Raw genomic sequence first — 27,413 nt, 5'->3', positions numbered from 1 at the left:
GCTTGCATTTGGCTTCCAACTGCATATGCAATAGGAACAAAACACAATCTGGGAAGTCACTTACTGTGCCTCTTTAGCCCGCCCTTGCTCTTATTTTCATCCTTGATTCACATGCTGCCTCATTTTTCTGGCTATGTGTCTATTGTGTCTATTTTCTTTCCTCTCAAGCCTACCTACAAGTATCCCCACCACCACCACCACCACCACCACCACCACCACTTTCCGGTAGTTCAGGGCTGGTCAGGATCCTAGGTAGGAAAACCAGTTCTGGTCTGAGCTTCACTAAATAATCGCATGGCCTCTGGGAAATCCTGTAATCCTAATCCTTGGCTTCAGTTTCATCATCTGTAAAATTCCAGGGCTGTTCTAAGAGCCCTTTGAGCTCTAAAATTCTCACACCAGGTCTTATTATCTGAGTCCCCTAGGTACAGTTAAGTTGCCCACTGCCAGTGAATAAAGCCATTTCTGGCAGAGGGTTGGAATTTCTCAGCAGGGATTGTGACAGTTTCAGGATCCTCTGAGTCAGAGAGATTCAAAGTTAAATCTTCCCAGAGTCAGGAAGATCATGTGTTCTGTGCAGAAGAAACAGGTCAAGCGCCTCCATCTAAAAGGCCAAGGTACCAGTCCCTGCCCTGCTACTGTCTTGTCATATGTTCCTTGGAAAACTGTATAAACTCTCTGAATCTCAGTTTCTTCACCTATAAAATCTTCTGTGAAGAGGTGTAAATGAGGTCCTCTGTATAAAGTTCCAAACAGTTCATGTTCACCTAATGCCCAATGTCTTCTTTTCCTATACTCAGAACTCTAGCCAGTTTGGAAAAAAAAATCACTCTCCAAGAATGTCCTTCAAAAGCAGGGTTTTCTTTATTTTTAAGTCATGTATTAATAAGACATCTGTAAGATTATAATTAAAAGGGCTGATGAGAATAGCCTTCAAGCAAAACCATAAAACAAGAGAAAATGATAGTCAGAGATTGGCATCTTCTTATATATTGATGTGCCTGCCACACGAGGGTGAGGGCATCTGATAATATTTCCCTATTCAGTATCCCCAGGGGCAGGGGCACTCGCTCACTGATATTTGAACCCTATCCTTAAGAATGACTAAAGTGACTTTCCCTGGGCCCAATTATGTTTTGTTTTTTTTTTATATACCTCAGTTCTATGATCTTTTTTCTCACCTTGTCACCAGGTTCACAAGGAGTTTTTCAGGCTTTGTTGAGAGCATCAGAGAGTCACAGGGAAAAGAGTTCCATTCCACCAGCACCCTAAAGCCATGCAATTGGAAGAAAAGGAAGCTGGCAACAAAAGGATCTGAAACAGAAACTGGATCAGAATCTAGTTGCTACCATTTTCTGTTTGAGCAGACCCTACTTCCTTATTAGTGCACAGGAATGAAACAAAGGCTTCTATAAATGTCAATTTCACCTACCTATGCATCCACAGACTTATATAAGAACAAATGCAAACATGCATGTATGATTTCACACATACCATATTAAAGAGAGTTTGGGGTCAGAAGTCATAGAAATAGATTCAAGGCCAAAACCTGCCAGTGCTTTACTATGGAACTTTGGACCCTGCGTTTACTTCTCTAACTCTTCTCCTTGCCTGTGATCTACTGCTGTTGTGATACCAATCTGGTTCTAGATCTATTAGCTCTGGATTTGTGCCTTCTTGAAGTGAAGGTGCAGGGCAGAGGCCACCATGTGTTCATTCAGTACCTCATTCAACTCTCTGCTCTGTAACTATGAAATCAAAGCAGGAGTCCTCAATAATTCTGAGACAAAAGGGGTAGAGGTCGGGGTCCCACAGGAAGGGTGTGGTTTCATTGCATCAAAATCGGCAGGAAAGGAAGTGATTTCAGCCTTAAGTGTCTCTTTTCTTCCTTTATAAGCCTCTGGGGCAAGATTTTGTGTTCTGTGTCTACTCATTCCTTTCTGCAGCCTGGAGCTGTATTCACCCAGAAGAGGTTGGAAAGTTCTGGAAACAGAGGAACCTGTAATTGCTCTTGTCTGGGAGAACTGAGAGAAAGATAGAGAGCAAGTAATCACGGTGCATTTCAGCAGCAGGGAGATCACAGTAAACTTTTTTGATTTGTTGAAAGCATTGAATAATTCTCATTCGCTTGGAATTTTCATCAGGGCTGGAAGTACTTGAAATCACTGAAAGAGAATCTCCTTGTGAATTTGGGGCTTAGGTGTGGCACCATGAAGACCCTAGTCAGGTATCAACTAGTCATCTGGTCTACAAGAACAATTACTGTTTTCAACTCAGCAAAGGCTACTTACTGATCATGTCTTAACTCCTACTTAAGAGATAGTATACCCATTCTAGTAACCAGACAACTAGGCACCCTTTATCCTAGAGGATATGAAGGAAAACTTTAAAAAAAAAAAAACTGCAATGGGAAAGGTATTTTGTGTCTGAGGCAAGTACTATTCATGGAATCATCGAAAAAAATGGAACGAATGTATTCAGAAGAGATAAAGAAAATTGCAAGTTTTTTTCATAGCTGCATAAAAGAAAACATAATGGGTTTAACATAGTCTAAAGCACAGAATATCAGAAAGTAGCATTTTTAAAGAGGAAAAAAAAGGCAAGTTTGCATCTCAAAATAGGCATAATTTCCAGTCTCGCCTGGTTTGACCATGTCAGGATGGGCTTTCTCAGGAGAGTTCTTGTTCTATGGGAAGTTCAAGTTCAAGGTTGCTGTTTCTGGTTACACTCTGAAGCCTGGTTTCTCTTCTCTTCCTTTTCATTCTCCTTCCACTTCACTTTTGGAACCTATTGTGTCAAATAGCAAAGTAGCCTCTTTAACCACTAAAGGCCACACAAGAAGGTGTGGTTCTGTCAGGCTAGATCTCTAGACCTTGGGCAGGTCCCTCTTTACCCTAGTTTTTTGCTGTTCTGAGAGGAAGACTGAGTAAGTCAAGGGAAAAGAAAACTACAAAGGAGAGAACTTATCCAACACCTCATGTCATCACAACTCAATAAACATGGTCCTCTAAGGAATCTTTCTTCCCAAGATATAAGTATCCCCAATGTCTTTCAACAAAAAGAAAAATAACATGAATTGGGGCCAAATAAAGCTACATCAGAAAAATTAATAAAGGGACATACTTTTTAAGGGAAAAAAATCAAACCAAGAACAGGTGTTTTAGCAGATCCTAAAATCCTTGCCTATGAGTCTTGTTAAATTCCATTGAAAAGAAAAGCATCCAAAAATTGGAAAAGAAGAAAACAATTGTAATTATATTGGTTTTGTTCTGATACACTGACCTGAGGGAACCAACAGATGTGAAGAATCCTGGGGTAAAATGACATTTGGAAGTGTTCTGGTTCATTCCTCTGCCCTCAGAGAGACTGTGGCTCAGCCATCTGGACCAGAAGATGCTCTTCATTTAAAGACCTTTAGGGAAGAAGTGCTCAAAATTTTAAATCTGCCTGAAAACTTCCTTTTATAAATGCACCAGGTCTCACTGATCCCATGAGTCTTGGAATTTTAGAGGGAATAAAGAGTCTTCATAGCCACTACTTCACTTATTAACTGAATATTACCATGAAACAAGTATACTAATTTCTCTGTGCCTCCCATTTTATAATTTAAGAATAAATATAAGGGCTTAATCAGGTCCCATGATGGTTTCATTTTCTGATTTGGGCCACACCCAGCAATGCTTAGAAGTTACTCCTAGCTCTGTATTCAGAAATTACTCCTCAAGGGAACCATATGGGAAGCCAGGGATTCAACCCGGATCGGCCACATGGAAGGCAAACACCCATTTACTGTGTTATTGCTGTGGCCCAGGCTCCATGACTTTTATAAATGATTTTGTTTTATTAAAGCACCATGATTTACAAAGTTATTCATAGTTGGGTTTTTGACCTACAAAGGTCCAGCACCAATCCTTTCACCATTGTCAACCTCCCTCCACCAGTTCTCCAAGGCTCCTTCTCCTACCCTGCCTGCCATCTTAATAGGCACCTTTTTAAAGTTTGTTTATTATAGTTTGGGTAACATGAGTCTCAGTGTTGTTGACTCTGTGGTTTTCAGTCCCACAATTCTTTTTTTTGTTTCGTTTTTTTGTTTTTTTGTTTTTTTGGGCCACACTTGTTTGATGCTCAGGGGTTACTCCTGGCTAAGCGCTCAGAATTTGCCCCTGGCTTGGGGGGACCATATGGGACGCCGGGGGATTGGACAGCGGTAAGTAAGGCAGACACCTTACTTCTAGTGCCACCTCGCCGGCCCCTCAGTCCCACAATTCTTAATAGACTAGAAAATACCGAGCATTCAGTTCTTACTGCATTCAAGTCCAATAAGCTTTCTTCAATACTTTGCTGCCCTGACAGTGCAGCAATATAAAAATTAGAATTACAGATCAACAAATATACAGCATAAATAACTGAGTTTTGTCATGATATTGTCATGAAATGGGTTCATTTCATTTTAAGCTCTTTAATGAATATATTGGGTTTCTCAAATGTTTTGTCTCCTTTATGCCAAATTTTCCTAATTTCACTAATTTTTCACCACCATTTCTAATTTCAAATGCTTCTATTTTTGGGGGGAGGGGGTGTCAAAACCAGCAGGCTCAGGAGTTACTCCTGGCTCTACGCTCAGAAATTGCTCCTGGCAGGCTCGGGGTACCATATGGGATGCCAGGATTTGAACCACTGTCCTTCTGCATGCAAGGCAAACACCCTACCTCCATGCTATCTCTCCAGCCCTCAGTTGCTTCTTTAAAAGATCTCTGAGTTGATGCTAAGATTCTGTTTCCTAGTTAAAAATTTTTAGTAAAAGCAAAATTCTACTCAAAGATTTTAGAGACTTCCCATATGTCTTTTATGTGCTTCTATATAAAAGGATTATTAAATACCAAGCATATTGAATTATTGGCTTAATTTAAGGGCTATCAAGGTCACTCTCAACATGACCTATGCTGATCCCATATGCTTAGCCTGCCAGCTTTCCTGCTAGTCATTGAGTCCTTTTAGCAGGGGAACCATCCCAAGGAATCTGAATGGTATATATTTCCATCCATTTATCAACTTTTATTGAGATTCTACTTTATGCCATACATAACTTACTCCCTTTCAGTCAACTAATTTGCAGTGGAAATTATTTTAGGTAAAATATGATGCTATAACCTATAAGAACTCAGGAAGCCCAAATAGGCAAATGAGAAAAATGTCCGAATGTAAAATTGAATGTGAATACATCAGATCCGAATGTCCTCATCTCCTCTAATGCTAGGTCACCTCATCATTTGGCCTGTAATAGCAGTTTAATGTGGGGTGTTGGGAAGGAGATGCTAGGGTTCCTGCCCTCACAGTTCATCTCCATAATTAGAAACAGGAAATCGCCTATTAGTGGTGCCTTTGGAGAAGTGTTTAGTATTCCTGCATTATATGTCTCACATTAAATGTTTAGATTTCATATCTGCATGAGTCTCTCCTCTAGTTGCTATGATTTTAGCTAAAAGAATCTCTAAGTTCCTATGAACCAACAATCTTATTGCCTCTTCCATGAAGAATTAAATATCTTTTCATTTGCCTTTTCTCCAAAGAAGTTGTTTTTTCCATCCTCCTGGGATAGAAGAAAAAAAAACACTTTTACTTCTATTTTATCCTTATTAAATCCTGTATCAAAGAAAATATTGGCATCTAACCACATGCTTTTAGAGAGGTGTCATTTGATGCTATCCAAACAGAATGATTCTGAAAATACTCAAGTAACTCCCAGGTGCTAAGACTTTAAAAATAACTTCATGTTCCTCTTAAAATAGAGCACAGTATGATCCCTCATCTTTAGATTTAGAGTTTGTCTAGTGTTTAAAGGGGTTAAACTGGCCAGCACTTGAGCTACCACAATATCTCTCTGATAACAGAAAGCATAATCTGGTTTTGTACATGAGGTGACCTTATAGAAGGAAATTGTAATTTCTGTACACTTGGGCCAGAGAGATAGCATGGAGGTAGGGCATTTGCCTTGCATGCAGAAGGATGGTGGTTCGAATCCCAGCATCCCATATGGTCGCCCAAGCCTACCAGGAGCGATTTCTGAGCGTAGAGTCAGGAGTAATCCCTGAGCACTGCAGGGTGTGACCCAAAGAAAACCAAAAAAAAAAAAAAAAAAAAAGATTCTATACACTTAATAAATACTATACCAAGATTTCTCAATCACACACTCAGAAACAAACCCTAAAGTCCTGTGTTCTGGTGCAAATGACCCATTATTCCATCAGTAGACTGATGACATCTAAATGTTCAAGTTCTGCCAATATTAGTTGGTACCTGAAGGTTTCAAATTCTGGTCAACCAGATGTACTACCTGCAGACTTCCATCATCTTCATTTGTCTGGGATCATTTTATTCAATTTCTTCTCAAAACAAGCCACCTCTATAAATTTCCTTCACTCAAAAAATTACTCTAGGGAAAAACAAACCTGGAAGTAGACTTAAGAAATAAAAATTAAAAGATCAAAAAGTTCTTCCATTAACCCTGATGGTATAGCTGTCCCCATCTGTTAATGATCCTGCTAGTCCCCTGAGTCAACTCACTCTAAGATTGGACAGCTCTGGTTGTAAGAAAGATCAATTCCTTTTTTTTTTTAATCTCTGAAGGGTATTTTCTCCCTATGCTGTCCTTGCTTTAGAGAAATTAAGTAGACTACATGTATACCTTATTTTTCAGTATGTCCTCCCTTTAGGGTTTTAATCACTCTTGGCAACTTAGCCATTCATCAAAAGACCTGGTTTTATGATTTTCTTCACCAGTTATATAACATTACCACATATGGTTAAATATTGTTTTCAGATTAGCTTTATCATAAATGTGGAAGAGTTAGTAATTTGTCATTAGTTACATCACAAACCAAAACAGTAATATTTTTCAGATATGTGTTAGCTTCATAATAAAAATCATATTTTAAATTTTATATTATTTTATTATTAATGAGGTTAAATTTTTATTTTTAGTAACATCACTTTTATGAATTTTCTGTCATTTTTCTATTGGAATATTAATACTTGTATTTTTTTTCTAATATAAGGCAACTTCCTCCTTTGCAATCTATCATATTGTTGAAATCATTTCCCCTACATTCTGTTTTCTCTTCTTCCAACAGTTTCAGTTTTAGTCTATTCTTTTGACTTATAGGAATCTTCTCCCCTTATTATATAGTTAAGTCTGTTTCACTTTGTGGTTTGGTTTGGTTTTGTTTTGCTTTGCATGCCATTTGTGTGTATGTGTGTATATATGTATATATTCCTGAAATAAGATAAATACCTTTATTTTTCTTGAGTTCTCGTTTGTTTCATTTTAAATATTTGCTTCTTTAACATATCTGGAATTTGTTTGGATGTCCTATAAAAGAGAGAGAAATCAGTGGTTGTGCTATTCAAATTGCATACATATTCCAATCAATATTTTCAATTAAAAAATTGTAAGCACCATAGTTTACAATGCTGTTAGTGCTAGGGGGGGTTTGTGTAACACATTCCAGCACCCACCCTCTACCACCATATTTCCAGGCCCCCACACACCTTTTCCTCACCCCTACCTGTGGTAAACTTCAAATTACTTGAAGAACATTTAAAAAAACTCAGTGCCCAAACGATACCCAGACCAATTAAACAAAACCCTCTGGGTTGGGACCAAGGCATCAGTAATTTTTAAAGCTCCCCGGATAATTCAAGTATGTAGCCAAGCTGAGAGCCACAGACCTTCTTGAAAATATAGGAACAAGTTTCCAGTTGATTTGCATCTTTGACTTCCTCCAGATTCTATTTTTCATTTAGGCATGGAGCCATTTCACCCAAGGTGTGAACATGCCACAAGGCCCTTGAGGCTCTCTGTGTCTGAGTGGAAGGATGTGTATGGTTCCCCAAGGTTTTATTGTTTGTTTTGTTTAAGCTCCCAGATTAGTAATATATAGATCACTTGCAGATTAGAGGATTAGAAAATGTTTTTCTATTTTACAGTGACTTGACATCTTAAACCAAGTTGTTTAGGCATCCAGGATTTTTTCCACTGGTATTTTCTGTGAGATTTTCATTTGCTCTCAGCTCCAGATTGCATTTTCTTCCAGCTCACTCACAGCAGCTGGAATGTCTCTGTATAGCCGTCCATCAAAGCTGTGGTCTTCACCCCTACCTCCTCATACTTGGGGACAGGACTCTCATTGCAGGCAGAGATTTCTTCTACTTCAAATAGCCTGGAGGATATGTTGGCTAATGAAGACTTTAGGATAGAACTAACCTGCTTCCATGCAGTTGGTTCTAAACTAAAAGGTAGAAGAAGAATAGGAATGTGACTCTGGCAAACTGAAAAATAGCCTGTTGTTCCTCTTCTCACACCTTTTAAAGGCTGCAGAATGGACAAACACAAGCTCCAGGAAACTGAAAGTCCTAATCTACCAGGTCTCTGGGTTTTGATGGTTTGTTGTTTTTTGTTTTTAACAAAATAGCAGCAACCAAGATGAGGGCACACTGCAGACAAGAGCCTAGAGCAACAGTGAAAAACAGAAGCCAGTCTCATACCTGAGAATAGAGCTTATGCAACCTGGAATGGCTTGCTTTCCCCTTTCAGAACATAGTAGAGGACAATACCAGAATGTAATAAAACTGAGGTATTTATCTCTTTAACAACTTTGAATAGATATCCAGGGAGTTACAGCTTTATACTTATGGAACTAATTTTGGGTGTGATTATGGACTTTTAGGAAAATCTGTCTGTCTACAAGTGTACAGACACACACACACACACACACACACACTCCTCTGTCTTAAGAGTCCCTCTTCATTTAACCTACAGAGTACCTATAAAAGTACTATAAAAGGGGGCCGGGCGGTGGCGCTAAAGGTAAGGTGCCTGCCTTGCCTTCGCTAGCCTTGGACGGACCGTGGTTCGATCCCCCAGTGTCCCATATGGTCCCCCAAGCCAGGAGCAACTTCTGAGCACATAGCCAGGAGTAACCCCTGAGCATTACCGGGTGTGGCCCAAAAATCAAAAAAAAAAAAAGTACTATAAAAGAAATGCTACACACACACACACACACACACACACACACACACACACACACACACACACACACACACACCTTCTCCAGCTCCACACAATTCAGAAATCTCCTGGTCTCTCTCCACAAAGGATACTTAAATTCTCATTTCATAAGACAGCCTTTTTGGTAGAATGGAAATATAAGGAACTCTGGATCAGGGAGTTCCTCAGTACCAGCAGGAGCCAAAGGGATGAACAATGGTGATAGACAAAACTGACTCCAAGCAAGAGAAGGATCTCACTAATTGTTCAGATCTACTAAGTTCAAGACCCATTTTTTTTTGCTGCAGGGCAGAGCAGGAAGAAACATTTTGTCCCTGTACCACTGGAAAACAGGATGCTTTGTAAGGTGGGAGGAAAGCTCACAGAGTATATTGGAACCAGACTTAGCCAATCTAAGTAGAAGGCCTTGAGATCCTGGCTGAAATTTTTTATTTTCTTTCTCATCTCTTAATTGCATTGTATCTCTTGGTCCACATACGTGTCTCTATGTCTTCTGTATTAACAGACAGCGATTTCATCTCTTACTACTGAATTTGTGAAACACACGAACAGTAGAGATAGGAAGAGTGCCCCTTCCCCCGCCCCGCACACCACTTGTACACGTGTCAGACCATAGCATTGATTCTTTACAAGGGCAAAGGAACCGTCTCCACTGCATATTAGTGTCTCCTTGGTTTTCATAGCTGGTTCTGATTGTGTCCTGTGGTTTGAGGGTGATATGCCTATGACATGGAGCTTTGAGATGGTCACAGAATCTAATTTTCTTCCCAAACTTCCCCCAGATGATTCCCTCTGCTGCTAGGCATTAACAGTATCAGTATAATAAATCCAGGTTTCTGAGCTCAGTTCGCATCTTGTCTGCCAAATGTGTGGAGTTATTGTAAGCATTAGAAGTTAGGACTTATTGTAAGCATTAGAAGCACGTGGGAGAGTCCCATTATGGCTTGGATCATTATTGCCTGGACTTGGAGGAAACACAGATCAAATCATGACTTCCAAACCAAATTATAAAGCACAAAAGTCTAGATCCCTGACAACCTGCCACTAACCCCTCCGCACTCCTTTCATATAGGAATCCACTTCTCTCTGTATTTAGCAGTACTGAAATCCTTTCTTCGGGTATGACCCTCTAAAGATCCTGATAGGTCAAGGGCAGATGATCCAAGGGCCTCAACTGTCCCAGGCACTTTATCTGTATCTAGAGACAGGAAATTCATCGCCAAGAGTTTTCTCAACCACAGTCTCCTCTCTGAAAGCACAGTGGAAGGGATCGGAGTGCCTAATGCACCACATAAGAATCAGAAAGGTCGCATGGAATTCAGCACTTGTCGGTTTGAACTTCTCTCCTAGGCAAGAAAGGCCGCAGCAGGTGCTGTTGAAAATGGAGAATGAGAACGACCCTGCAGGAGGTACTGGACTAGCAAAGCCCAGGAGGCCAGAAATAGCTGCAGTTTTGGAGAGGGGAAACTGGGATTGGGACAGATTCTCCTAGAACCTAGGTGGGACCAGAGCACATAGGAGAAACGCTTTGGGACAGAGTTAGGAAGAAATGGCCCTCCCCACGAGAAAGAAGAGTTTCCCCCAGAAAAGTCACAGCCAGAGAGCTTTGAGGGCCTCCTGCCAGGCCCTGTGGGAACAAGCAAGACAGTAAATTGCTGCAGCCGCTCCCCTGGCACTCCCCTGCGGGCAGTGATTTTTTTTTTTCGAGGCCATTTAAAAAGAACCCCAAGGGAGAACATTGGTGGAGGGAAAATTGCACTGGTGACGGGTGTACATTCGATGATGGGCCCAACTACGAACATTTTTGTAACCACGGTGCTTAAATAAAGAAATTATCATTAAATAAAAAGAACTCCAAATGCACAGCATCTCCCAAGCAAGGGAAGAAGCGCAGGACCCCGCGATCTTCAAACCTAGCTGGCTCCCTGGTTTGAGTTGAACCCATCAGCTTCCTAATGCTACCCGGGGATCCCAGGTCGGTCGGACACTAAATAAAGCGCGCGTTGGGCTGCGCCAGCCCCGCACCTGAACGGAGCCCCACTCCCCGACCTCCTCCTGCACGCTCCTGCAGCCTGCCTTTCCTTCCCACGGGGCACATTTCTGATGAGGTCCCTGCTAAGGGAACCCCGCAATGGAGTGTTTGTTGGGATTTGACGAATCCTGCGGTTTGTGCCTCCAGGAGGCCATGCTCAGGGCATCTCGCGACTGCAGTGCGGGATGCGCTGCGGGCGCGGCTCCGGCTTTCAGCTGTGCCCAGCCAAGCTCATGCGGCGACACCCTTGTGTGGAGCAAGAGTGACCTCTAGTGGCACATGGGCAAGTACACGAGGACTAGAGTGGAGCCAGGAGGACCATTGTCTCCTCTCAGTCTCTCTCTGTCTCTGTGTCTGTGTCTGTCTTTCTCTCTGTCTCTCTATCTCTGTCTCTCACTGTCTCTGTCTTCCTCTCTACAACTCTCCATTTTCCTTCTGAGAATTGTTTAATGACCACAAAACAGAGGCCAAATCAGAGAAGAAAGGAGCTATAACTGGGTCTGCCTGTGTCCTGATTGGATCAGTGCCTTTGAGTGTAGTGCCATTTCCTTCTGGGTAATATACCATGTCAGCTCACATTCTCATGTCCAGTCCTATGGAGCATCTGCTGCTTGGGTTAGTTACACAAGGAGGTACGGGGTGGGCAAGATGGACAGGGTCCAGAGAAAACCAAGTAGTTAACAAGTTCAGTTTCATGTGATGAAGGCTAAGGCCTGGAAATTAGATGGTGCTGGGGCTTTGCAGGAATATGTCTTTGGTGTGGGCGGTAGGAGTTAGTTAGCCAGGAAGAATCTGGAAATGTGTAAGGAGGGAAGGGAGTGGGGTGGGATATGGACCATAGAGGACAGTCCAAACAGAGTGAGCATGTACAAAAACACCTGAAATTAGAAGAAGCCATGATTGTAGACATTAAAGGAGATGATAGGGAACTCGATTGGCCCAAAGGGGCTAAAGTAGTATATAAATAGGGGTTTATTGTTTTTGCTTAGGGGTTTTGTAGGGGCTTTGGGATCATGTTCTAATATCAGTGGGGAGCCACGAAATGTGGATGACTGTGATGCTAGATTTCTGCTTTTATAAGACACTCTCAATTTGACATTAAATTCTGCTTCAAGTTGCCCTGAAAAATGTCCAAACCAGAAGGAATCTTGGGGTACTTTTAGTCTTATTTAAAGGTAGAGAAACCTACACTTAGAAGTCAAATCACTTTCTCAATGTGTCTGAGGTTGAACCTGTTCTCCTCAATCAGGTCACCTCCTCCTCTTACCTCCCCACTCAAGGCCCCAAATATGCCAGCATAAACTAGACACCAACCCCCAATTTTGCTCCTTATAACATATAGGCTTACCTCTACCTCTGTTCCTGCAAAAATTAACCTGAGCCCAGAGTCCAGTAAATTATCATCAGGGTTGGCAAAGAGTAGGATAATTAGATTTGCTTACTGAGACCCCAAAATAGTTGATATAATGTTTTAATGCTTGTTTAAGTATCCTTGATTAGCAAGACATAAGACATGGGACCAGAGTACAGGCAGGTGTGTAGGAATAGGAAAAGTGGGTTGACTGGAAGAAGAATCTCCCGTAGAGACCAGAGACCTAAGGGCTTGACTTATAATTGAGACATTGAATCCTAGTTCCAATATCATGCAACATAAAGAAAACAAGTTCAGGGGCTGCAAAGTAACTCAGACTTTGTGAAAACAGATGGTGATAAAATGCAGTTGTCCTAATATTTGGATAATTTCAATGCCCTCAGCTGCTCAGGCAGGCTAGGGATTAAGAGAGTAATTCAACAGAGATTGGATCAGTTAGCATTGGGTTTGAAAAGTCATGGGCCATCAAGAAGGTCTAAGAATATGATGAAAATATGATAAGAAAGATTTTTAAAGAAGGAAACACAATCCTTCAGAGTGCCATCTGGAATTAAGATCACCATGAAGTAGGAGAAAGAGGTGTCAGGAGACCTGAACTGGAGACTGAGTTTAGCCACCTATTAGCTCTATGACCTTGCCCAGACTACTTAACCTTTCTGACCCCATCTCAATAGGAAAGTTGCAATAATAATAATAATAATAAAACTTGCCCTATATGCCTCATAGGGCTTTTTAGCAAGCACCAGAAAGGGGTCAGATAGTCTATGATGAAAGGCATCAGGGAAAAATTTCAGCACTGCCTCTTTCTCACAGAATGACTTCAGTGAATTTTAGATCCTGCTGAATTTCAATTTCCCCATCTTTAATATAGGGTCTTGTCACCTCCCTCAGGTTTTAAGAATTCAAATAGTAAAAAAAAAAAAAAAGTCTTATCATGGTGCCTTTTGCACAGTTCAATAATTGCTGATTTATACTGTTAGTGTGATTATGTTTGCAAACATACATATTGTACAATCCATAAAAATGAAAGATTATTGTAATGTTTAGTGTGATATGACTTCACTGGGGAACAGGGTAAATATTAAAAGAAAAACATAAGCAGGAAAAATAGAATGAAGGTGATAAAGCACACAGTCCATCTTTATAATGAAGGAACTTTGTAGATAAGGATGTACGAAGACTCAAGGTCTCACAGAATTAACTCCTGTTGGCTTAGCTAAGAGATGGCCATATAGATCATTTTTAAAGATGAAAAACACTAGCAATGATCAATAGCCTCATGTCAAGTTAGGATAAGGTATCTAGTGAGTGACTGTGAGAATCAGCGATAATTCAGTTCTTATCTAACATCTCCAGAGCCACCAAGAGTAAGAGTAATTGGAACATTAATGAAATCTGTGAGGACACTCAGAAAGCCTCTGTCGAGTGAGTTGGAGAAACCCAGGAAGATTGGAAATCATGCAAAAGAGTCTTAAAAGTTTCATTCACTTTTTAAAAAACTATGTCATCCCTCATCTGTGTTAAGTATGTGTTAGATGCTAAGAATTTGAGGATAAAAGACATGAATCCTTTTCCTCACTGATCCAAGAGCAGATAAATCGGTACAACTCAGAGAAGTTGTTATGTTAAGTTTGGGAAACAAGAGAACCTAGAAGAAGGGCTCTTCATCTAGCCCATAACCAGAAAGTTTTTTCCCAGAGAAACAATATGTATGCAGTAAATCTCAGCTCCAGAGACATACAGAGACATAAACATAGGCTTAGCTTGTTATGACAGTGTTTGCCGAGGTCAAACGCGCCCCCCTTTATGGAGCCTCACGCCCCCCCCTGGGGGGCACACCCCACTATTTGAGAACCACTGGTCTAGACACACATGTTCCTTAGGGGAACAGCTTGTACCTAAGGCCATAGAAGAGGGACCAGTGAAGGGTTTCATCTAGAGAAAGGGTGTGAATATATGGGCTGTTGGGTAGTCAGTCACACCACCTGGAATCACCATGAAGATCTGACTGGGCTTTTGTTTACCGTTGAACCCCCTCTCCTTACCTTCTTCCCCACTCCATTGACTAGGTAGTCTGTAGCTAAAGGATCTCTTGAATAGGGAGTTGAATTTCCTTGCGTATTGGATGTGGTACTGGGCCTCGACTCTTCAGTTTGTCTAACCATCACCTGCTTGAGACAGCCCTGGCTCTCCATGCCAGAGAACCTGATCTCCTTTGCACCTTAGTCATGCCAACAAGACAAGTCAGCCCCACTGACTTGTCTGAGCCAGGCCCCAACTTATCCATGTGGAGTTATACTGGAGCTGCTGTGTGCCCAGCTCTCCTTGGGTAGCAATTTAAAATGCACTCTTCTCTGGGGATTCACTGCTCTATAAGTCGTGAATCTGATTATCTCTCTCTAAACTGTTCTGTCATTCACAGCATAGGAGAAACCCCAAACAAAGATCTCATTAGCAATGTGTAACCTGTGTTCTCTTCACAGCTGAGATCCTGTCACTATAGTGTTGTCACAGAGGAGGTAGGCCAGGCTCATCATTCTTATTATGTGATACTGATTTTGTTTTAGTGGGAAGAATGGGGGAAAGGGAGTAGCAGGAGGCTTGGGAGCCATATCCAGCAGTGTTCAGAACTTATTCCTGACTCTGTGCTCAGAAACCATTCTTTGTTGTGCTCTGGGGACCTTAGGCAGTGCCAAGGATCCAACTGCATGCAAGGCAAGTAACTTACCTCCTGTATTATCTCTCAGTCCCAATGTTGATTTTCTGAAAGAGACTTCCAACTTTTCTTCCATTGTCTGGCCTACTCCAAGTCTTTTCTATGTAGAAATGTGCTTCAGTCTGGGTAGATGGTAGGATTAGATGCTGCCCCATGGGGCTCAACAGGGACATTCTCTGCATCCCTTCCTACTGGCCAAGAAGGGTGACAAGCCTTTCCCTTGTCTCTCCATGAATGTTGCTTCCTCTTCGGGCTTTGCAATGGAAAGTATAAAGACCAGAAGGACCAGGGAATCATTACCCCAAGAGCCTACTTTATCTCCTTCCTCCTGTGTTGCTTACATAGAAGCATTCATTAAATACCATACGTGAAAGCCTAGTCTTAGATCAGGGAAAATTGGCTAAATGTCTCGATTCCTACACTAGAAAGGTAGCCTGTGGTCAGTTCTATTCTGTCTAATAAAGTAGAAAGAACTAATAAATTGAAAGAACTGGATTCAAGAGGAAACTCCTGGAATCATCTTCAGCTGACGCATCATTTTTGAGGTAAACACTTGGCCGCAATCTCCCTAATGCAGCGCACGCTATTTTTTCCTCACTTCAGGTCAGTGCAACTGAACGGGCAGCCCTTAGTGATGGTGGACGATGGGACCCTGCCAGAGCTGAAGCCTCGCCCGCTGCGGTCTGGCCGGACACTGGTCATCCCTCCAGTCAGCATGGGTTTTTATGTGGTCAAGAATGTCAACGCTCTGGCCTGCCGCTACCGATAAAGCAGCCTTCTCTCCGGAGATCCCGTGCTGGACTGCCTTCCACTCTTCTGCCTAGTCGTAGCCTTGTTTTACAAACCAATCTCTGCCACCCCATCCTGCTGGAATTGGTGTAGACTGCTCTCTAAAGAGACAAAGGGCATAGTGTGTGAGCTTAGTCGCGTAGGTCACATTCACCCCAAGGGGACACAGACAACATCTGTTCCTCTCTAAGGAGGAAGGCACGTGCCGTGCTGTGTGTCTCCATCAATGGCACCTAAAGGGAAATCAGCTGAGCACATGCAGCCAAGGCAACCAATCAGACCTGTGTCCCTGCCACACTGCAGTCTTACCACCACCCATGGCTGTCGCCCTTGGTGAAGATGGAGAGCTCAGTCCTTCTTTTTCTCAGTTCCTCTGTCTGTTCCCTGCTGTTGCTCAGGGTTTCCTATCACCTCTTTTCCCACGGGGGAACAAGTGAGGTGAGTCAGCACTGGCCCACTGGGCGAGCTGTTCCTGTAACTTCCTGGCTGATGTATGAGAATGTGCCTCTGGGTTGCTGATGGCGGCATCAATCACTGGCTATTCCTCTGGGAAGTGGGTCCTTCCAAAGTAAAATTGCAATCATACTCCAGATTTTGTAAGAAGGTTCTATGCCTCTGTGAATTCAGATTTCTCCAAGGTTGGAAAGGGAATCAGGTAACAGCATTCACACTGAGTGGAGAACAATGTATTAGGCACGACGAAAAGCAATCATCATCCGTCATGGAGCTGTGAGGAAGGGTGCTTCAGTACAAAGAGAATGTGTGCTAAATTGTCTCTCACACATGCACATGCATATTCACTCACATATATACACACACACATTCATCCACATACATACAAGTTCACACATATGTACCCACATTTATTCACACACATATATGCATATAACATATATAGACTCACATACTTACATACACAAGCAGAGCAAATAATCAGATCTGTCTCAAAATTGAAGTGAATGGTAAGAACGGTTGAAGGTAAGCTCTTAACACTTTAGTTCATCAAAACTATCTTTTTAAGCAGAAATGAAAAACAAAGGTCATCACTGCAAGTTACAATGGAGCCAGTCTTTCTGCCTCTCCCAAGTAGCTGTGGACCTCTTGGCGGTATTTAAAAAGCCCAACCGAGCCTGGTGCTTTAAGATGCCCTAGTCCATACTGTCATATGGACTAGAATGGCTAAGAGCAGCAGGGCTAGCACAGACCCAAGCTTTCCCTGTGCTGTGTGGACCTGCAGGGGGTGGGTCTGAGACAGGAAAGGGCATGGAAAGCTCTTGAGTTCAGCAAGGGACAGACAAGCAGAGTGATTTATCATTTGCAATTCATGACAAAAAAACCTCCTCATGATTCAAGAAGTATGCGTGTCTTTGCAAACAAACTGCATCTGAAATGATTTTTTTTCTTCACATAAAGGACAGGAAAATACTATTAAAATGGAAGAGATTTGACTAGGTCCTAGGGCTGCAGTTAAGAAAGCACAACCCTTTTCTGCTGCTGTGGAAGAAGTAAATAGGGAAGGGCCAGGGAGTCTGCCTCAAATGCCTAGGCTTGCTCAGGTCTGTGCTTTGAACTTTGAGGTGAGAGACTGGAGGAGGAAGAGACAAGGTGGTTAGGAGGAGTCTCAACCTAGATGCCTGAGAACTGGGGAAAAGGAAGCTGATTCCCCCCCATGCCTTTATTCTTCCATGTCCTTCATCAGGACCCTCTTAGGAAGTGTGTGAAATTTTCTTGGACTTGATTAGTGTTAGATACTGGAGGAATAACCCATGGGAGGTGTGTGCTATGACAAATAAAGAAGCAGAAAACTGTGGACAGGAAACAAGGGGTCAGACAGCTGCTTAGGCCAGTAGAGAGAGGCCAGCCATAAAGCCTCAGGCTGAGAAAAGGAAGGAGAAAGAAGTGACAGACTGGGGGGCTGAAAGGAGGAAAGGAAGTAGAGAAAAGCTGCCGAGAGGAAGAGAAACGTAGGAGAAAAATGTCATTTATCCAAGTCACTTTTACAGTTTTATGGGCCACAAAATTTCTTCCCCATACCGAATAGGCAAAGCTGTGGAGCCCCAACTGACAAGACTAGCCCCAGGTTCCTGATCTAGCTTGCATTACACAAGCTAGTTGAAGGCGTTAGTATATCACCTGCAGTTTTCTTAGGAAGCTGGAGAGGCACAATAGCAAGAAATAAACCAAAGCCTGTTCATTTGTCTACCAAGGTCACAGCCCTCTGCCTTCCCTTTTGCAGATTCTGCTAAGTCAGAGCTACAGACCTGGCCTGGAAATAAGGGCAGATCCTCACCTAGACTCTAAGCTGCACAGTAGGGTTGGTTCTTGCTTCTTTGATATTTCTCTGTGTATTAAACACTGCTCCTCAGAGCCTGTGGGTTGGGGGGGGATGATATCTGAGGGAATAGTTAATAAAAAGGAAGGCAGGAGTTACAGAGATTTATCTTCAGTGTTCTTCCCATTCAGTTCACAACCACCTTGTTCAAAGGATCCTAAGAAACTCACTACACATCATGTTCCATAGGATAGGGCATCTGTCCTGACTTTTTCATTTTGTTGCAGGGCCTAATCTCCAAATCAGTGAGGAATCACTTTATAGGGACTTCCCTCTCTTACATTCCCCCACCCAAAGACAGCCTTGGCAAGACTCACCATTCTGGCTCACAGCTAGAAAGCTGTTTCTCCAAGAACAAATGAGCTCATTCACCAATTTCCCCAATCAGAGTGTTCTTCCTAAAATAAGACATGGCTGAGATCTTCTAAGATTTAAGAACCACGCTATTTTAAGCCAGTGAATGGGCTTGCAGAAATGCCTATTTGAAAGCATAATAAGGTATAATGAGAAGTCTTTGCCTTTTGTTGAAGTGATTTTCTGTACCTCCAGTCTATGGGAGCGATTTTCTTTCTCTTTTCTTATCGCAAAGGCTCAGAACATATTTCTATTGTTAGTTTAAAGAGAAAGTCTCAATTCTTCAAGGACCCTGAAAAAGCTGCCACTGTAGGATATTAGCATGATGTTGGACTGGAAGCAGTGAAAATTCAGGTGTGGCTTATCCAGAATCCCAGCTCCTGAAAGCCTCCTTTGTCTAGGAGAGCAGTCCTCATGCAGATGCACTCAAGCCCACACCCTGATGGGCCAGAGGCTGGTGGTAAACTCAGCCAGAGAGCTTCCCCCAACACTCTCAGCAGGAGTGGAAGGCACCCAGCAGGTCTGTAGTGCTGAGCTCTCTTACTGTTGCCACCTCCAGACCCGCACTCCACTGTGCACTGCAGGATACAGCCTGGAAAGCCACAGAGCGGCTCTATCGGTGAAAACAAGAGACACATTTAAGCTCTGCAGAAGCCAAGTAAAACTGGGTTGATCCCACCATCAAGAAAAGATCTGAGATGGGGACAGACTTTCAAATTTTGAAATAAAGTGCAGCCCAGGGCCAGAGAGACAAAACAGCTTGCCTTGCATGACAGGGACAAGTTCGATCCTTGGCGTCCCATACAATCCCCCAAGCACTACAAGGAGTAATTACTGAGCACAGAACCAAAAGAAAGCCCTGAGCACACCCAGGTGTGGCTCCAAAATAAAAATAAATCACAAACAAAAAAGATAGCAATGCAGGACTGCAGAGATAGGCTGAAAGCAAGTGAACCCATGCTCAGCTTTCAAGAGCTTGACTTCTTCCACTTCCCACTCTCAGACTCAGCACCCAAGTCACCATTTGGACACTGCCAAGGGCTTTGCTCCATTCATTCCCTTTCCACACCTCTCCTCCACCAACCACGCCACCCACTCCAGAACCTATGGAAATGTTATGAATTAAGAGGGATTAAGTTTGGATTCATTACAGTATTTGCTTAGGATGTTCTAGAATTCAAAATCAGACTGTAAGGGGTCTTCAAAGAGGAGCAGTAATCATAAAGCCCAAACAACTGGGACAGACTGAAACACTGCCCGCCCCTGAGTTCCACCAACCAGATATGAAGGCTCTGTAACTGTGTCCCTAGGCTCATTCTTGATGCATATAGGGAGTGGGGATAGAGTAGGCATTTGTCCACAGCCATCTAAGATATGCACAATAGTAGAACTAGGTGTAGGATTCCAAGATGTTATGGAAGGATATAATGTCACCATCTATCTCTTTTTGGAATGGCTGTGGGCAACTTTTGGGGGCCTCCCTAAAAGTGCTCATGGGGCACTCACAACAATGCTCAGTGAACTGGACCCTACTGTTCAATGTGAAAGGCAGTACTGCTCAGGCCCTGTGATGCTGAATACTACACACAGGCCTAGCCTGTGGTGCTGGGGATAGAACCCAGGTCAGATTCATGGCTAGTCTTTGTACTCTGATCAACCCCTGTACTCCCCCTATGGGCACTTTTCTTCTCCATGTGCTCTCCACACATGACTTTTAGACCAGAGAGAATTATTGGTGCCCTCACCCAGGACAGATCATCTTGTTTGGGGACTCCAATTTGCAGCTCTGATGGGTAGTGAATAGGGCTTAGAGCAGTGCTGGCTGTAAAGTTTTTTAACCCATGCTCACCTTGGCCCACTGGTGACCTGGTTTCTGTAGAACAATTAAAGCCCCTGTTCCACCTTTGCTACCATCAGTGATAATGAAGCAATTGGCAAACCAGTCAACAGCACACACACACACACACACACACACACACACACACACCACACATACACACACACCTGTATACTGTATACATACACACATATGTATACCTAAACACATATATCCACACGGTCATATGCATAAATACAAAGAGACATTTGCACAGTAACAAACATACAGTCACACATATGTATACACACATATATTCAAAGCACACAGATACATAAACATTAACACAATCACAGGTGCATATACAGCATATATACTCACACATATTACACTCATTAACAGTCACATTTACAGACACATGCATGTATACCCATACATAGTAACACATATACACACACATGCAATATACAACTCACAGTCACATAACATATAAACACACAGACACAGATAACACTCACTTTTTACATGCACACTCAGATATACAGATACTCCCCTAGTCACACTCAGACATTTGCACGCACACGCATGCACACTGTCTTGGAGAGCATTACCCCATCACCCAATAATCTGAAAATTTCTCATAAGCCTCCAGGACTAAATCATAAATCCATTAAGCACTGCCCTTGGGGCATTATATTAATTTGGCATTTTAGAGTGATATTTGCAAACTATAATCCATCAACTATTTTGGCAACTGCTTCATTCGGGTGCCAGAGCAGTGTGTGAACCCTTGTGGGCATTTGAGCGAAGTTAACCAAGTACCAAGTAAGCCCACAGAGAAAGGGGGCCTCCTCTTTGACATCCCAGTCACCAAAACTACCCTGCAGTTAATGTTCATAAAAATACTGCAGGGCTCATTTTCAAATTGTAAATGTCAGGTCTTAAATGATGTTTGGTCAGAAGCAAAAAGAAACCTTAGTTTAATTCATCTGGAGTTGGCAAAATGAGTGCAGGAACACTTCCCAGGGAAAGTGGCTTTTCTCTGCAGTGGGCTTGAACAGATGCTAATATTTCCTTCTAGAACGCAGATGATATTAAAGATTTAAATGAGCCTGGTAATTGCAGAGAGAGTTTGGGTCCATGGGGTAGTTTATACTTTGAGGTGCTGTTTTGTAAGTAATAAAATGTGACTACTTTAACTTTCTGTTCTCATTTTGTGGGGAGAGGGAGGTCACTGTTGTCCACCCACATCTCAGCATAGGACAGAACAGGCTGTTTGATGAAGTCAAACACACTGGATCTTCCACTCCATAACTCTCCCCTAGCCAGCTCCCACAGAAACTTTGAATCAAGGACCTTAAGGGGAAATTAGATCTGATCATTCAATTTCAATATTTTTGATTTACTAAAGTAACTGTTCTCTGCAATACCAACTAAGCTACAGAACCTCAATGGTTTCACAATTGAAGTTATTTCTTGCACATATGACATGAAGTCACTTGTGAGTAAGAAGATAAGATAGCCAGTGATTCTATTTCATGAAATCCTTTGGGCATCCAGACTGCTGGAGGTTTTCTGGACACTACAGCACTTGTCATCCAAGATTGTTATAGGCATCCACAGGTACCGGCAGAGATGGATAGAGTAGGCAAGGCCCCACCATGGAAGTATTGTTAGGGCCTGACCTAGAGCTGGTAAAAAAAAAAAAAAACCTCCTTCCATTCACTTTTTTTTTTGGGGGGGGGGTCACATCTGGCAGCTCTCAGGGGTTACTCCTGGCTCTACGCTCAGAAATCGCTCCTGGCAGCCTCAGGGGACCATAAGGGATGCAGGGATTCAAACCACCTTCCTTCTGCATGAAAGGCAAATGCCCTACCTTCATGTTATCTCTCCAACCCCCCTTCCATTCACTTTCATCGCCCAAGACTCTGGTAATCCTGTCCATCTGCTAGGGGCTGGCTAGGCAGCCATTTTCTAATAATTCTATTTGATTGCCAGAAACTAAAAGGCTGAATCACCCAAATTTATAAGTTAATACCTACTGTGGTGGTAGCTGGAGGTGATTAGGTCATGAGGGTGAAATTCTCATGAAAGGGACTATATTGAGGCCCCATAGGGTTTCTTTGCTCCTTCCACCATATAAAGACACATCAAAAAGGTAATTGTGAACTGTGGGTCTTTACCAGACAATTTGATAGCACTTTCATCCCAGACTCTAAAATATAAAGACTTGTTTATAAATCACCCAGTTGAAACTGAAGAGATAGTGCAGAGATTAAGTTGTATGCCTTGCATGTGGTTAGCCCTGGTTTGATTCCCAGCACCATATATAATCTCTGAGCAAAAGTGATCCCTGAACCAGATACAAGCTCTGAGCATAGAAGAATATATATAGCCCAACTGCTCCCCAGGCCCCAAATGATAATACATAAGCCACCATTTTATGGTCTGATAGGCAGATTGCTGGTGAATTCACTAATGATAATGGGTCCCTCCAGCTAATATGCCACCAAGTGTCACAACTGTGATTCCTAATTAAAGAGGCTTTGTTACATTGTTTAATACAATTTTTATTTTAATCATAGTAGCTTACATATTGTTAACAATAATATTTTAGGTACATATTAACATAAAATCAGGGAAATTCCCATCACCGAATTGTCCTCCGTCCACCTCCGTTCCAGTCCTGCCTCCCATATCCTCCTCCCTCATCCCCGGGGCTTCTAGAATGAGTGGTCCTCTCTGTGCTTCGCTTACTACTTAGTGATCTTACACCTGTTTGGTCTTGGTAACATTTTTTTTTTTTTACGAAAGATCATTCTTCCCCATCTCATTATTCAAACTCCTTTCTCCTAGAAGTACAGTGATTTTTATCAGAAAACTTAATCTCCTTGTTTTACTGCTATCCTGTTAGGAAGTGCCTGAAAGTAGATACTCACCCTCTACTGGATATGTTAAAATATAAATTAAAATCTTAAAGAGTAAGGGCTGAGCCATAGAACAACAGCAGGCCTTGCTTATGGTTGACCCAAGTTCTAAGCACAGAGACAGGAGTACTGGGAAGTCCTCAGCACCACTGGGAGAGATCCAAAAGCAAAAACAAAAAACAAACCAAAAAAGCCCAAAAAGTAATATGAGATCAAGGAACACCTGAAGGTTCACAGAGGCTTCAGCTATAAACCAAATGAGCTTCTCCCTGAAGGCAGTTCCAGGAGGCAGCTTGGTCTCGGAATGGGGATCTCCAGGAACAACATTAGATCAACCACTTGTTTCTCAGAGTGTAAAGTGAGATCTTCAGTTTGGTTTTATCTGAGTCTATGTCAGATGGTCCCCTTTGCTACTAAACAGTTCTCTCAGAAAATAAGACACAAAGTAGTCAAATCAGAAAAAAATGGAAAATATTTAGATATTTTTAAACTAAAATAAATTTAAATTACAAATTTAAATTTAAAACTTTCATTTCCAATTAACAAAACACACAATTTTATGTACATATAAAGACAAAAAAACTATGTGGCCTTTTTTTACCAACAGCACATGGAAACATTTACAAAACCTGACTATGTGCTGTGTCATAAAATTTTTTTAAAATGTAAAAGGAGTGATAAAATACATTATATTTCTCTGAAAAAAGTGAAGAAGTTGGCTGAAAATTTAAAATACAGAATAACTAGAATAGCACTCAATGTTTGTAATTTAAGAAACAGACATATTTAATGTGTGTCATGCAGAAATCATAATAAAATATAGAAGATATTTCAAACAGTGGAAATGCAACATATAAAAATATGTAGGAAGAAATCTAACTTAGAATGTAAATTTTATTGTACTCACTCTTTCGCCACAACAATTACAAACTGGAAAGAGTAGAAAACAAAGACCAAAATTCCAGCTCTCTGAAGGTCATGGACAGCAGTTAAATTAAGAGATGAGACCCTTGATTGACAGGAATAACATTGGCTAAGACCCCCATTTTTCTGGCTTTTCCCCATTTTGTTCATAACAAAAATGGAACTGAGGTCAGGCAGAAAGTAGGTGCATGATTTGATGCTGGATCAAGAGACTGCCAAGATACTTGAAAAATTTAAATGTTGAAAAGGAGAAAAATAGTGGGAGAAGTCTAAAAAGCTAGAAGAAATGTCCTTAGATATTTGCCCAACATCTGAATTTTGCATGCACACCTCTTGCTCCTGCAGCTATTCAAGCACCTTCACTCAAAACAATTAATATTGGAGCTAGAAAGAGTGGAGGTTGAGGTATCTACCAGTCCCACTCAGATACTTGGCACCACATACGATCCCCTGGGTTCCACCAGGAGTGATTCTTAAACACTGTCCATTGTGGCCTCCAAACAAAAACCAGCAAAACAAACCAAAATAATACAGCAAAGTGGTAACATTCTGAACTCTTTCACATGTCCAGTAACATTAATCAAAAGGAAGCGGTTGGGTTGTACTAGTCTCAGAAAAAGTAGATTTTGAGTAAAGAATATTGCCAAAACATTAACAGATCATTTCATAATGATATTGAGGTTAATTCAGAGGACATAAAAATCATTACTTGCCTATGCATCAAATAACAGCTTCAAAATATGTGAAGCAGAAGCTGACAGGATTATAAGCGGAAATAGACAAATCCACATTTTAAGAGGTTCATCACATTTAATTTTGAATAGGTACATAAAAATCATTGAAAATATAGAATATTTGAGTATCAGATTATTCTTATGACTCAGCCCAACAACAACAAAAATGTATATTATTTTTGTTGGTTTTTTTTTGTTTTATTTTGGTTTGGTTTGGTTATTAGGACACACCCAGAGATGCTCAGGAACAATATAGGATGTCAGGAATCAGATTCAAGTCAGTAATGGCCTAGGCAGGTACCCTACCCACTATACTGTGTCTCCAGCTCAAAATTATATATTTCTTCTAATTTGCCAAGATAAGTCATGTCCTAGACTATCCATACGTTTTTTAAAATTCTAGTCATACAATGTATATTTTCTGACCAAGTGCAATTGAAATAGAAACTAATAACAAAAATATAACTGGAAAATCCCCAGATTTTAATGGGATACTTTTAAATAACCAATGGGTTGAGAGAAAAATTAAAAAGCACTTAGAGCTAATTGAAAATGAAAATACAACCTACAAAAGTTGTGGGTGCTTATAGTTCAGTACCTTGGAGACATTGATAGTACTCAACTTTTTTATTAGAAAAGACAAAATTCACAAATTAGTGGGTCAGCTTTTACCATAAGAAATTTCCAAAAGGTAAAAGCAGGGGTCAAGGAGATGGCTCAAAGCTTAGAACCTCAGGTTTGATCCCCCAGCAACTCATGGTCCCCCAACTCTTCTCAATGTTGCCAAAAATAAACAAAGACAAGATTAACTCCAAAGTAAACAGAAAGGGTGGTAGTTTTATAAAACAGTAGAAAATGGTAGAAGTAAAAAAAAAAAAAAAAAAAAGGAAAGGAAAATGATGGAAACAAAAGCTGCTTTTTGAGGGTCCTGGGTGATATAGTACAGTGGGTAGGCATTTGCCTTGCACATGGTCAACCTGGGTTCGATTTCTGGTATCCCATATTGTCCCCTGAGCCTTCCAGGAGTAATTTCTGAATATAGATCCAGGAGTAATTTCTGAATATAGATCCAGTAATAATCTCTGACTGTCACGCAGTGCAGCCCCAAGCCCCAACCTACACACACACACACACACACACACACACACACACACACACACACACACACACACACACACACACACACACACACACACATACACAGACAGAGCTGCTTTTTGAGAAAGTCAATAATCCTTCTGTGGTTTGAATTTTTTTTTTTTTTTTGAGTGTGGAACAAACCTGGCAGTGCTCAGGAATTAGTCCTGGCTCTGTGATCAGGGGTAACTTTAGGCAGGAGACCATATGCTGTGCATGTAATTGAGTTAGCCTAGGTCGTGAGCAAGACAAGTGCCTTAACTTCTGTGTTCTTTCTCCTGCCCCTAGAACCCCTCTTTTTATTAAACAGAACAGAAAGCCAAGAAATAGATCATGCATTGATTTGATTTTTATCACAATGTGATAAAGATATTCAGTAGAAGGATTTTCTTTCAACAGATGGTGCTAAAAAATTGGACATACATACTTACAAGCATGTGTGTGCATGTTTACATGCATGCACACACATGAGAAAAAAATAACCCGAACCCTTTCCTGACAATACTTACAAAAATCAATTTGAATCATAGGCTACATGATAAGCCTAAAACTATAAAATCTATGTGACCCTTTTTTATGCAGAGGCTCTTTAGGTTGACTACCCCAAAAGCACCAAGATTTCTGTTCTTTGAAAATCATTGCAAGGAAAATAAAGGGACAGTGGCTAAGTACAGTGGGTAGGATGCATCTTTTGTATATGCAGGCACTACATGTCACAAACCCCAACCCCAGCAATGCCAGATGTGGCCCTGGAACCCCTGATCACCACTGAGACAAGACCCCGGGACTCTGTACAGGAAACATCATCTCTTTGGGACATAGAGTTTGTTTATAGAGAAGCTTTGGGAACAGACTCATGGTGGCACTTGGACCACTGCTTGGGAGTCACCTACCAAAAGAGAACCAAAAACCTGACTAAATAACTAAAAACCAGGTGCTGCCTGGTAAGGGACTAGTACCCAAATACATAAAGAAAATCATTTAAGTAATAAGGGAAATAATCTAATATAAAAAATAGATAAACAATTTGGACAGTGTTATGAAGAAAAGGGAATATAAGTGCTAAACATTAGTAAAGTGTGGATGAAAACCACGTTGATATTGCTGCCTTGTTAGAATGGCCCGTGTCTACATATCCACAGTACCAAGGTGGCCACAGAGCTGCTGAAAAGTTTAAAATTACTAATGCACATGTAAAATGACTTAGGCGTTT

General features: G+C 41.5%; 1 protein-coding gene across 3 annotated transcripts in view; it reads left to right on the top strand.

The window, feature by feature from the left end:
- HPSE2 (heparanase 2 (inactive)) overlaps positions 1 to 15,956 on the top strand; it is a 722,966-nt gene extending 707,010 nt beyond the window's left edge. For all 3 annotated transcript variants that reach the window (XM_049790877.1, XM_049790876.1, XM_049790875.1), the window contains one exon: positions 15,791 to 15,956. In XM_049790877.1, coding sequence (XP_049646834.1) covers positions 15,791 to 15,956 — 166 coding nt within the window. The remainder of the gene's footprint in view (positions 1 to 15,790) is intronic.
- Positions 15,957 to 27,413: the final 11,457 nt, after the last annotated feature.

Source organism: Suncus etruscus, chromosome 17, assembly GCF_024139225.1.
Source record: "Suncus etruscus isolate mSunEtr1 chromosome 17, mSunEtr1.pri.cur, whole genome shotgun sequence".
Taxonomy (NCBI): Eukaryota; Metazoa; Chordata; class Mammalia; order Eulipotyphla; family Soricidae; genus Suncus; species Suncus etruscus.
Note: the sequence above shows the minus strand (reverse complement) of the source record. Positions and strands in the feature narration are given on the sequence as shown.